This window comes from Lepisma saccharinum, chromosome 5, assembly GCF_977018435.1.
Source record: "Lepisma saccharinum chromosome 5, izLepSacc3.1, whole genome shotgun sequence".
NCBI classification, from domain to species: domain Eukaryota; kingdom Metazoa; phylum Arthropoda; class Insecta; order Zygentoma; family Lepismatidae; genus Lepisma; species Lepisma saccharinum.
The window spans coordinates 7,364,861-7,378,683 of NC_139233.1; the positions used below are offsets into that span (position 1 = coordinate 7,364,861).

General features: G+C 36.6%; 1 protein-coding gene across 1 annotated transcript; it reads right to left on the bottom strand.

Moving 5' to 3' along the window:
* Positions 1–965: 965 nt before the first annotated feature.
* Positions 966–11,538, bottom strand: mRpL44 (mitochondrial ribosomal protein L44). Its single transcript, XM_083123012.1, has 6 exons — positions 11,363–11,538; positions 7,793–7,901; positions 6,565–6,822; positions 6,272–6,356; positions 4,204–4,507; positions 966–1,467 (listed from the first exon to the last, which is right to left on the bottom strand). Exons 1-6 carry the CDS (start codon positions 11,424–11,426, stop codon positions 1,280–1,282), a joined length of 1,008 nt encoding a protein of 335 aa, XP_082979138.1. The 5' UTR covers positions 11,427–11,538; the 3' UTR covers positions 966–1,279.
* Between the last annotated feature and the right edge of the window lie 2,285 nt (positions 11,539–13,823).

A 13,823-nucleotide genomic window follows, 5' to 3' on the forward strand; every position in this document is an offset into this window, starting at 1 on the left:
CTAATTTTTTTCAGTATAAGGTACCATGTAGAAGTAATAAATTCTTGGTTTTCTTAATTTTTCGGGATTGCTTCCCCAACAGAAAATGTCACTGCATGCCACTGCTTTTGAATCACCATGCATTTCTAAGAACTGGGAATGTACATATCACCTTCATGTATATTAATACCACCAATACTGTGTTTATATTGAATTTCCATTTCTGTTGGATACATTCTTATAATTCAAAAGTAAAAGTCTATCAAAATATGTTATCATGCGTTATATAAAAATCTAACATAACTTCATATCCCATTGGCATCCCATTTTCAAATTTTGATTATATTACCTTCAAATTTTTTTCCCCCTTACATAGGCATGTAATATCTCGTGCGAGAGAGCTCATCAAGACCTTTCCAATGGCATCTGAATAACTTCTATAGGTGCCTTGGTTGCCAAAATATTAGAATTTAAAATTAACAAGATGTGAGAAATTGGTGGATTTTTTTGCACCCCTATAATTTCGGAAATACAAAAGATGTGGATCTGCAACTTTGCACAGTTTCCTACCTGAGGTGATCCTTTCAATTAGGCACATGCAGGAGATGTACTACATAGAATTTTGAGCCAAAAATGCATGCTCAACCTGGGTCTCTGGCATACCGTGCCATAGCTCTGCTACTGAGCTACCCTGGCTTTGCCTAATTTTTTGCAGCTGTAGTCGTCGACTGGTTCCTCCCAACATAGAGATTTAACATCATTAAATTAGGCACACACAGATGTACTACACAGTGTGTGTGCCTAATTTAATGAATTAACATCTCTACGCTGGGCGAAACAAGGCAACGTTGAAGTCTACAATGTTTCAAAGGCAACAGACCCTGTTGCGGTAGCACTAGCAGAAACGATTCCACACCAGTAGCGGAAAATCAGGTGAAGCCAGTGGTAGAGCAATGGCCGGAGACCCAAGTTCGAGCCTACACTTTTCACTGAAAATTCTACATGCATAAGTGATGTTGAAAAGTGCTTATTCATTTGTTGATTTTACATGGAATGACCCACGTATCATTTGTTCTAATAATTACACTTTTTCAGAAGAACTTTTAAAATTGTTGGTCACTGAAAACTGTTGCAGCACGTTCATTGCTAGTGGTAATAAGCGGCAAAGTATTCCATGCAATTACTCTATGAATTTTATTTGCTGCAAACAAAGTAAATGGACACTGAACAACTGATTTCATTTCTGAAAGTTTACGTTCACTGTAAAACACTATACAAAGCAGCCTTTCGGACAATGAGTTCACTCCATGTTCACTACACTCTTAGGGGCACCTCCGGTCCACTCCGAAACACTGGGATTAAATGTCTTGTTGGGTGTCAGTTTGGAACTGAAGGGCAGGGGAAGCATGTTGTCCCTCAAGCTAAACAGACGACGGAGGGCATCGTGAGCTGCCATCTGCTTTGCAATATCCACAGATTCGCCAGGAGCTGAAACGTAAAAATTTAGAAAGATTAGGAAACAATCTCAAAAAAACCAACATCGCTATTAGAATAAGAGTAAAATGCAACTAGCCAAGTGAAGCACTGACACTATTCACTAAAATGTTATCACTAAAGTGGCTACTCCTTGACCCAGATAAAATTGAGAGAATTTCTAGATTTAACCCATAGTGAAAAATAATTGTTATAATTAGTGCTTTTCTTATTGATCGATTGATTTGGTTTATTGAGAAATTTTCACACTGAAAGTACCCCTGAGAGCACTGGTGCACGCATGTACATTGTAAAAGACATTGTTGACATCGCACATAATATATATCTATACATCAATTTGGCAGTATGTTTTTATAATAGTATAACATAATAGTAAAGTCATACAATGACAAATTATGTGGACTAGTGCTGTAAAAGTACAATATTATATAGTGTATACAATCTAAATTTATTTTATTAAGTTATTTAATTCCTGAAATTCTTTAACTGAATATAATGTATATTCCAATAGCATTTTTTTTCACCTTACCTTTAAAGACCATGGTTCTTTCAAAATTTTTGTAACTATTTGCTAACATATTGTATAACTGGATGCCTGTGTAAAAAAATTCTGTTTAGTATGAAGTTAGCTGCACGTTGGGAATGTGGAAGTTATTTTTTTGTCTGGTATTGCAATTGTGTGTTATTTTACTTCACTTTTCTGCCCCTTTTGGCTAATTGCAAAGATGGGGATGAGTGATTATATCATCAAATTGATGAAGAGACACTCATAAAGAACATGCCCAGGTTGGATTATAGCCCAGGACGACTTAGTGCTTATTTTCTGATAGGGAAGGTTTCGGTATTCTGACTTGTTTTTTTTTTTTGGGGGGGGGGTTCATCAAAAGAACTACCTCAAATATTGTGGTATGTTGATGAATGATTCATTTATAAAAAGGCACCAGTATGGCACACTGTTATACTGCCAGAAAGCAAGCAACGGTTATAATAAAACTTAATTTGTATGAACATTTTACATTAAGTGAAAATTTAAATTTAATAATGCAACTGTTTTTTACAATCGTCATTGCTAGAGCCCGGAAGTTTGGCAAAATGCCAATTTTTATCTACTGGATATATTGATAAAATTTTTCCGGATATACGTTTTTTATGTTGTTTCGAATGTTTTAGAAGCCTTTTCATTTTGCCTATTTGGGACCCCACTGCCTATTTTTAATTATAATGCCTTTTTTGCCTTTTTCAATGAAATTGGACCATTTTTTAAAAAAAACTGTGTATATAAATTATTTTTCTCCCAAAAAACGTTGTTGGCATTTATTTTTCTTCCGTTTATTATGTGAATAATTTTCGCCTTATTTAAGTAATATTGAACTGACGCATGTTTCAACATTGCTGAAGGAGAAAAGTGTGAGAAAAAAGTATTTCATGCTGAGTCAGGATATTGCCTTTCGGTTAACATTTCCTTGTGCATGATTGACTGCTGAAAACCTGTTGCACATCACGTCCAGCGTCCGTGTCAGGACGTTATTGACAAGAAAGAGCACTAATGCCCAAGGGCCTTTGCATGCATTCCAAAATCAAGTTCTCTATCTTTAGTTTAGTTCTGCACTTCGGACGGAAACGATCGTGTATTTTTCATCATGCTGAAATTTAGTGTGCCATTAAGTGGTAAGTTACATGGTTACGTGCGTGAATTTGGTGAAAATTGAAATGCTCTTCCCAATGTAGATTTTAACATTTTGCCAGAAATTATAGATAAAAGTAAGCGACTTCCAAATGTGCCTTTTTTTTTTGTTTATTTTGCCTTTTTTTAATTTTTAGTGCCTATTTTCCACATTATAAATGCCTTTTTGCCTGCCTATTTTAACGAAAATAAATGCCTGAACTTCCGGGCTCTAGTCATTGCAAATGGATTGATGACCTCCAATTGTTAGAAATGTAAGATAAGGTAGGAAAAGTTTCCGATGCACCATACCATGAAGGTACATTAGCCGTTAGGCCCTTTGACATTAGGTAAAACTATTTTATATAATTTTTTTGCAGTGAAGAGTGAAAATGTAGACAGGAGATGTTATTTTGCTCGCATCTTGGTGAAGGATATATCCACAGAATATGAACAGCAGCTATTACATTTGTCCATCTTGTTTATGAGCAGAAGTCTAAGTAGCGGCAACTATGTAGAAGATTCTCTAGACTTCAGAAAGTTCTTTCACAGGGGAGCTTCTATATCTGTACCTTTGCTGCGGTCTCCCATTTAGACAGAAATCTATGCCTTTGGAGTGTGTATTAAGTGATGATGTCACTAGCAGTTGTTTTAGAAGCTATAGAAAAAATGTATTTGTATATTTCTAAATTTTATATTTTACATTAACTTAATGAACTCTCCTACACACATAATTTACCTTCATTTAATAGTTCAACTTTCGAAAAATAGACTTGCTATACAAAGTGGCCCCCCTTACCCCCAGATATTGATTCTAGATATTTTAGAGATGATGTGATCAATACTATGTTCTGGCCAACTTCACCCCCAAGTACTCATTTATTGTAATTGAGGCTAGGTGAACCCCAGTGTCATTTTATGCCGGGACAAGGCTGGAAAAATTCAGACCTTTGATCACCCACCCAGACACCTAGCAACTAGGCCAGCACAGCTCCTATTAGAAATGTCGTGTGTATGTGTCAAAACATAGGCACTAACAGTGCAATGTTGTTGAATTTGGAACTCACCGGACCCTATCAATTTCCTATCACAGTAGAGTCCGACATAGTATACAGACAGAATGGTGTTTGGACCAGCCTCCCGCAAGAGGCGAGGCTCTGCCTCTGGCCGTCCCATCTGCCTCAGCACTTTGGTCAACGTGGCCAAGGGGTCTTGCACATCCCATATCTCATACAAGTCCTTCTCGTTCAGCTGGGTGACGACAAAGTCGTGGACGAATCCTTCTGCCCTCTCCTCCCCGGATCCTCTTCTTAGAGCCCCGATTACGGCCTTCATGGTTGTAACCAAGGTTGGCTTCTCCACTGGGAAATCCTGGACAAAAGATGAGGATGAAGAAATTGAGAAGGGACCCCCGCAAAGAAGACTCTTCAATAATAAACGTGATCATAGATTATTTTCTGACTTGACTTCTTGAAACCTACCACGCGTAAGGTTATTAATACACACAAATACATGGGCTACTTATGCTAAAAATGAATGTTTCATATTTAGTAAAATACCCATTTACAGTAGAAAAATGTGCAAGGCAATCAAGAGATGGAAAAACTCCTAAGTTCTTCTAAAGTCTCAAAGATTCAATAGGCCTGAGTCGGAAAAAAATATAGGAAAGCTTATTTTTGACAGGAAGACAGACCACTCATGTTAGTTACATATATTTTACATGAAAAAATTTTATGTTCCTTTCATGAATAATAGTGCTCACACTACATGTCTGTTGATGGTTTACATGAAAACAGACTATGGGTGCATTCCGAAATTCTTAACGAAACAAACAAATTCAACGAAGATAACTGGGCTCATGAATCTGCATTTTGTAGCTTTGGTGCATATTACTCACAATTCCAGAATATAAAAAAAGACGTTAAAAACTGTACTTACGTATGCGAGTATGTTGTTCCTATTTTTCTTTCTGTAGAACTACGTTTCGAAGATTAACTATCTTCTTCTTCAGGTTTGTATGCAAATACTAGGTACTTAGCATAGTACCATGTCGAAATGTAATATAAGGATTGTGGACAAGGGTTGGTGTGGATACATTTAAAATATTATATCCTCACCCTAGAGGTATATAAAAAGCTCGTCGTTCACTAAAAAACTTGCACAATAAACATATTATCATGTTAAAAATGTTAAAAAACTAAAAAACCTGCATTCTACAGAAAGATAAATAGGAACAACATACTCGCATATGTAAGTACAGTTTTTAACATCTTTTTTTATATTCGTGAATCTGGTGAAATCCAATATTTTACAGACTTATGGGACGCACTAGACGAAAGTGCAGTGTTTTGTTTAGAGAAAGTTTCCGTATGGCATCCAGCGGAAGGCATTGTTACTCATTTTAATAACATTGTAAGAACAGTTGAGGCACACTCATCTTGTGCATGCTGCTTCATATCGCTCTCTGTTAAAATTATAATTCATTTTTCGAACTAGTGCAGTTCGAAGCCATCATGCACTTGCATTGTTTGCAAGCGGCAGACAATTCTCACTGAACAAACCAGCCTCCTGCCCCGTGCATTTGGTGAATCTTGTTGTTGCCCGAAACGCACGGAAAGCAACTTTTGGGACAGCACATAAGGAACCTCACGAAATGCACGAGAGCACTTATGGGACGGCCAGTTACCATAACTCAGGGCCCATTCCGAAAGTCACATATGACATTACAAAGGGGTGGGGGGGGGGTTGTGGAAGTGAACATGTTGGTGTAGTGCCATGAAACAGAAAAAAAAAACAAAGCTTCATTTATTATTTTTACTTAAAGTTTCAAAACTCTACTAAAATTTCAGTCAAATAATCACTTTGACCTTGGAAGAATGAGGGAGCGAGTTATTGATATAGACATTATTTTCAAAACAAAGAATATATCTACCATCAGTGTCTTGAGGTGAAGGAAATTTAAGTATCATTACATTTGATTCTGTAACATTAGCACAATTCAATGTTAAAACTTTTTCTCTCAAGCAAGAAATAGCACAGGATACAACATAACATTAAGTTCAACTGAAGTGGTGAGCATTCAAGAATAGAAATGAAAACTTCAGTTATCAATTCCACTCTGAAAGAAATACTTACCGCTGAGAATATAAGATCTGTGGTTCCCAAATGAGACGAGACATAGGATAGTACCTCCTCTGACATGAGATAGTCTCTAATTGCACTGTAGGGAAAGATAAATAAGAATTAATCATATAAATTGAGGGAATCTTAATGTTACTCACTACCATACCAAGAGTTAGAAATGTACATATTAGTATATTCACTGTATACAGTTACAAAGAAAAACACTGTGTAGCTATTATTAATTGATCAGCGGCATGGATGACTGCAAAACCAGAATAAGAATTCATAGATTTCCATATACTTACCATATGCCTTCTTCTGGCAAGAGAGGGAGCACGGTACATAGGTAGGACTTTATGTACTTTCCCATCAACTCCCCCCCTTCTTCTGCCAGACTCCGGTTGTCCTCCAGGCTTAGTTTCAAGTCCTCTACACCCAGTTCCTTCTGTCTCTGCTCCTCCTGGATTATATACGATCTGTGGATGAATGCCTGCCGCAACAAGTCATCTTCGAACTCTTCATTTAACCTCTTCCCAAAAGCGTACAGTTCGGCATCATAATTCCTAATAAAAAAAAAAGGAAAAGGCACGAGTGACAGAAATAGTTTTATATCACACTGTCTCTAAAATGCCATGAATATAATTTGCAAAAAAACAAAAAAACAAATAGCTATACACAAGAGGAGAGTTTGAGTTGAGTTTTAACTCCGCTTCATTCACAGATAGGGTAATAGGGACTGAACCAACAATTTAAAGTCTGATCCAAACCACTTTGTGCCTCCAACGACTATTAAATCTGTGAACCCTTGATTACATGGCAACAATATTACTTAACCTTTAACCCTTTAACAATTTCATCATCATGGGATTAGTCGAAAGTGGCACAACTGCAGCCAATAAACCAAACCAATCAATCATCATAGGGAGACCTGAGAAGAGAGATATGCACACTATGATCACGTTACATGTATATTTCGTAATAAACGTGTTCACAGTATAATTTGTATATAAGTTTTATCAAGTTTAATGTTTCAGTTCTTTACAACATTTTGTATTTTGGCAGAATTTCAATTTAAAACTAGTAAAAGGAAAATATATCAGGACCCATGGTAGCTCAGTCAGTGGGACATATGACAGGCATGTTGGAGACACTGGTTCAAATCTGGAGATGGAAATTTTCCCAAAAATTCCCAGTATAAACCAACTCTGGGGATCAACAAGCCTCTAACCATTTCAATGTCTCATCCTGTGATCTGTTTAAAATCTCACGTGAATGTCTACATTAGGTTGTTATCGAGTTTGGTTTCAACTCCACTTTACGCACAGAAAGGCTAATTGGGACTGGACGTACCATTCAAAGTGAGATCTGAACCACTATGTGCCTCCACCTGGTATTGAACCCAAGACATATTGATTACAATGTGATGAAATTAGCACTACGCCATCGGAGAGGCCTGGCTTCATTATAGTAATGGGGATATTAACAAGGAACATACACTTCAAAGAATATGTATGTCTAAAAAAAATGCATTACCAGTCGAGGAAGGCTGATCTTCTCATTGGTGGTTGCGGTCCCATTTTTCCCTTGCGCTTCTCAATCTCCCTTAGTGTTGGAGCGACCCATCTGTGGATTGATCTACTGGCTGAAACAAGAGATAAAACGAAATAAGCAATGAAATAGGCAACTTCGGACATAACATTTTATTAATTTAACCACAGCAACCAAAGCTATTATAAATTATTTATCTTCTTATATGATCACTGAAACACAAAACTGTTCATAAATGGCTCCATATGGACCAGATATAAGTTTAAATGAGGTTCTCAAATGCATATCACACAAAAGTTTCCAAACATGCAAAAGTTAGAGCTGAACATTAATATTGATTTATACTAACACCATTAGACTGATGGTCAGGTCAAATTTTGATCCTCATATAACAATTTCTCTAATTTCTCTAAGTGTTTGAATTTATTTTACGACATGGTTATCTCGTAAAATATGCCATTAACGGTACCGAATGTTTAATGATTTTTATCAAAGTTTCACAGGAGAAAGACAATGTATTGTAGAAATGATTGTTACTGTAAATTTGAACATGGTGAAAATAATTACCACTGTTTGGAGTTCTGAAAAGTGTAATTTATCTGTGAAAAAAAGATGCAAGAAGTATCTTATGCAAGCACCTGTGCTTCCCATCAACAAGACATTTTTCGTTCATATAAAAAACAGAAAGTATTGCAGAATAGTGGATATGATTGTGGCAGTAATTCCCACAGTTTACAGTTCCTAAAACTTCTATTTATCAGCAGAAAGAAGATGTAAAAGGTACTTTACGCAAATATTCCCACTTTCCATTGACAAGGCATTCCACAAACTACTGCTGACAAGGCTTGAACATGAGATGTTGAAAGCATTTAAGGAAATAATTGTAATGATAAGAGCCCTAAACTTTGCCTGCCTAACCTTGAAAGCATTTAGAGGCGATATTTGAATACTAACTGCACTAAACCTGACTCGCTTAACCAAACTACGAAATACTTTTACACACGCGACCTACATGGCAGCAGCAGTCCATAAGCAAGACAACAGTAATTGAATGACTGGCTGCACGAGAAGAATCATATTGGAGCACGAAGTAATCACTAAAACTGTGTTAACAGACATAAATAGAAATTGAACCATGAAATAAATAAATGTCTTCATACCATGATGAAATCAGAACTTGGGCCACATATATTTCTCCTTTGGGGTTACTTGCTGTGTTGAACAATTAAAGGTCTCGCTGCAGAACATGGGCTGCTTTTTACCTCTAAATAGACTAACAAAATGTATATCCTCTGAAAGTACGTACCTTCTACTTCCATTTTCCTGTGTTACTTTTCCGATTTCTATTATATTATTGCACGTAAAAAAATGTTTTTCCTGCTACTAAAAGCAATGCATTTCTCCATTTTTCCATATTGTTTACGCACAGTTGCTGTCATTTGTTTCGGGGTCTTCTTTTCCGCACAAGAGTTTTGCTACCTTGTGTTCCGACGTCAGACGAGGAATGCCTACAAGGTTAGGTTCCATTAGTATAAATACAATGAAAAATTATTCTTTGGGCTAAGAGAACTAAACCAAGCTAGCCTAAAATAAAAATGCTTTATCCCGTGACGTCAGAACACAAGTTTGCCCAAGTGTTGTGGGATAAGTGACACCCTTCATTTTGCTGATTTCGAGTTTATTTGCTGCCCGGATTCCACCCAGTTTATTTCATTATTTCAGACGAGGAATGCTTACAAGGTTAGGTTAGGCCTGTTAGATTGTGTTCCAATAGCATATATACAATGAAAAATGTTTTTCCTGCTACTGAAAGCAATGTATTTCTCTATTCGTTCGTGTCCACATTGTTTACGCACAGTTACTTTAATTATTTTGACGAGGAATGCCTACAAGGTTAGGTTTCATTAGCATAAATACAATGACAATTATTATTCAGGCAAGAGAACTAAACCTAGCTACCTAACAACGTAGGCATTTTTTGCTTTCACTAGATTCATGCAGGAATGTACGCCACCATGTCACTTTTTCCTTCGAAGAGCGCCCAACCTGGATACATATTTCTAATTTTTTCAAAGAAAATTTTTTCTGCTCTTTCAAACTTACTTTTCCCGATTACTAACTAAAAAAACATGACCAAAAAATTATGAACCATGTTCCTCCTAAGCAGCCCATGGTAAATGTCTGTTATATCGGAGACACTTTCCTTCAAATTTACAGGAGAAACTACTTACGGAAATGAGTTTCTGTTGCATTTATCAAACTTCGTGGAGGTATTTTGTCACTATGGAATGCTGCACAACAGAAAATAAGCACTTTTGATGTATAAAAGTAGCCTTTTGTGCGAAGCGACAACATTATGCCGTTGTTTTCATTATGAACCAGCAGATGGCGCGAGTGTTGAAAGTCACGCGGTCTCGCGAGAGGAAGAAGTGTTTCCAAACGTGCCTTTTTTTTACCAATTTTTTTTATTTTTATTTTTTAACTATGCTTACCAAACCTAACCCAACCTTGACGGAAATGGTTCGTGGGGCTAACGTGAATGGTTTTTGGGGCTATCGGGAATGGTTTTTGGAGCTATCCGTCAATGGTTTGTGATGACATAATGAACATGAAAGTAGGTATTTTTCGGTTAAGAAGGTTGCAACACTGCATGCCCACTCCAAATCGACAAAACACAAGCACGAGGCGTGATGATCCACAGCTGTGCGCAAAATATTCTATGCTCCGCAACGGAAGAAAAGTTATTTTCATGTAAAAAGCATAATTGCACCTTAAACTATGTTCCGCAATACAAAATTGGTAAGTACGAACCATTTAAAACTGAAAATATCCGATATAACAGACATTTACCGCAGCCCATATTCTGCAGTCTTACCCAATTAACTTCAGTGTGTTTTAAGATATTTGGTGGGAAATGACTTTGATAAGTAGGTTCGGCAATTAGGTTCTCTCTCCCTCTTTCTCTAAAACATTTTCTGAGAAATATACACATGTAGCTCATACCATTATGGAATCTGCATTGAAATTGAAAACCATGAAAAATTCCAGATTGACTAATTCACATTAAAACGAGTGAGTTATGGATCTTTACTTTTGTGCTCATAATCCAGGTTCCTTAAGGAAGATTCTTAAGACTTTCAAGCAAAAACAAACATTAACTCCTTCCCTACGGTGACGTTGAAGGGAATCTCGTCCAAAAGTAAATCATCTATATGCAACCGTAAATTTGTTTCATCGTAAAACGTCAATAATTTAAAAAAAAAACACACTTTAAAAAGACTTGCCGCATTATGAAGCTGACGAAAGTAATCTACACGTAGGCTCTGCAAAACAAAAAAAAAATCCAAATTAGGTAAGGTAAAAGGTATAAAAGATAAAGTTCCCCCTGCATACAGCACCATGCTATAGAGGCACATTTAGGGTATGTGGGGGTAGGGCCCACCATCCATGTATAGACGTTCCGCAAAAAAGGAAGACTTTAAGATAGTCTATGCATAGCTCCAGCGCAGTTAATGGGTTAACTATATTTCAAAGAGGTGTGTATGAGTAACTTACCGGTGTACGAAATACATGTGTGCCTACTTAGCAGAAACGCTGAACGACATAACTTCAAAATCATTCTGCTTGTTTTACAAGTTTTACAACTCAAAATTGTTCTCTTCACGTTAGATTCACAAGCTGCATGTCTGTTTGTTTTGGATTTGGATAAACCACAGACAAACGGATCGATTCGATTTTCATTGGATCTCCCTTATCGCATAGCACTTGAGCAACCTTGAATCCTGACGTCACTGGAAAAACCCTCTTGTTTTTTTAGGTTAGATGCCCAAGTTGTTAGGTTAGGTTAGGCTAGCTAGGTTTAGTTGTATTAGCATAAATAACAAATTTTCTTTGTATTTATGCTAACAGAACCAAACCTAACAACGTAGACATTTCTTGTCTGACGTCAGAACACGAGGTTGCTCAACTTAGTAATTTTATAGTTTCTTTGTTATACATTATACATTCTTATTCTTTCTTATATTTTGATGTATAATCAAAATATAATTATTGATAACAACTCGTTTGAATCAGTTTACAAATTCAAATACTTAGGAGTAATATTAACAAATGAAAATTATATTAAAGAGGAAATAAAAAGTAGGCTTAATTCAGGAAATGCATGTTACTTCTCTCTTCATAAACTTTTGTCTTCTCGTTTAATATCTAAGAAACTAAAAGTTAAAATATACAAAACCGTAATTTTGCCTGTAGTATTATATGGGTGTGAAACTTGGTCCCTTACATTGAAAGAGGAACATAAATTGAGAGTATTTGAAAATAAGATCCTTAGGAAAATATTTGGACCTAAAAGGGATGAGGAGACAGATGAGTGGAGAAGGTTACATAATTTAGAACTAAATAATTTGTACTCATGTCCAGATATTATTAGAATAATTAAATCAAGAAGACTTAGGTGGGCAGGCCATGTGGCACGAATGGGAGAGGAAAGAGGAGTTTACAGGATTCTTGTTGGGAAACCAGATGGTAAGAGACCTGTAGGAAGGCCAAGACGAAGATGGAGGCATAGAAGGTTAGTTGAGACAACGTTGAGATGGACCTAAAGGGAATCGGTAGGGATGGAAAAGAGTATATAGATCTTGCTCAAGATATGGACAGATGGAAGGCCTGTGTTGCTGCAGCCATGAACCTTCAGGTTTAAGAAGGCTAGAGAGTTAGTTAGTTAGCTTTCTTATACATCGTATTTGCAGAATATCTTGTATATTGGATTTACAATAACATAAAATATGGTTTCAGATACTGGACAGTAGGGAAATTGCAAACTTCTCTGAAACGGAGTGTTAGTTAAGGTGTGTTTTAAACAGCGTACATTGATACACCTGATTCTTCAGCATATATGCTGTATAAAGAAACAAACTGCCAGAGTACTAATTGAGGTGAGTGTACATTTCAACCCAACGCCCATGGTCTGGCAACACTGCAAAGGTGATGTGCACAGATTAGGGTGATATGCTTTTGTTATTATGGTGCCATTATCAAAGTATATAATTTTAGGATGTTGATGTAACTCTTTTCTTATTGGTTTTGACCTATGATATAAGGTAAGAATCTTTTTCGTTATGATAATTATTGGATTATTTATGAATCACAATAATCGTGACAGTTGTATTTAGTTACAAAATGAGAATAGATTTGAACCAAAGTACACACTAGTGATTCTACGATTAGGTGACAGTTTAAAGTGTCGATTCTCTAACCAGGTACTAAGCTTATGGTGCAATTCTAAAGAAAACCTTTATTGCACAACCAATAATAATGAAAAAATTGGTAAATGTCTGTTATATCGGAGACACATGTCTATCGGATATTTTCAGTTTTAAATGGTTCGTAATTACCAATTGTGTATTGTGGAACATAGTTGAAGGTGCCATTATGCTTTTTACACGAAAATAACTTAGATTTTTCACATTACGAGTAATTGTTTTGAGTCCTTTCTTCCGTTGCGCAACATACAATATGGCGCGCACAGCTGTGGATCATCGCGCGTCGTGCTTTTGTTTTGTCGATTTGGAGTGGGTATGCAATGTTGCAACCTTCTTAACGGAAAAATACCTACTTTCGTGTTCATTACGTCATCACAAACCATTGACGGATAGCCCCACAAACCATTTCCGGCAAGGTTAGGTTAGGTAAGCATAGTTAAAAATAATAAAATTCTGTTAAAAAAAGGCTCGTTTGGAAACACTGGCGAGACCGCGTGACTTTCGACGCTCGCGCCATCTGCAGGTACATAATGGAAACAATGGCATAATGGGTAACACTTTACTATACCAGAGACGGATTTCTTCAAACTTACAGGAGAAAGTACTTACGCAAATCATTTTCTGTAGCGTTGTTGATGTTCGGTAATGTAGTTTTGATCCATTTTAATGCGAATGCATGTGGTTTTCTACGAAAATCTCTTTCCGACGCGCTATGCTGTTGCCGCCATTTGCTTTCTGCATGAGAGCACAAT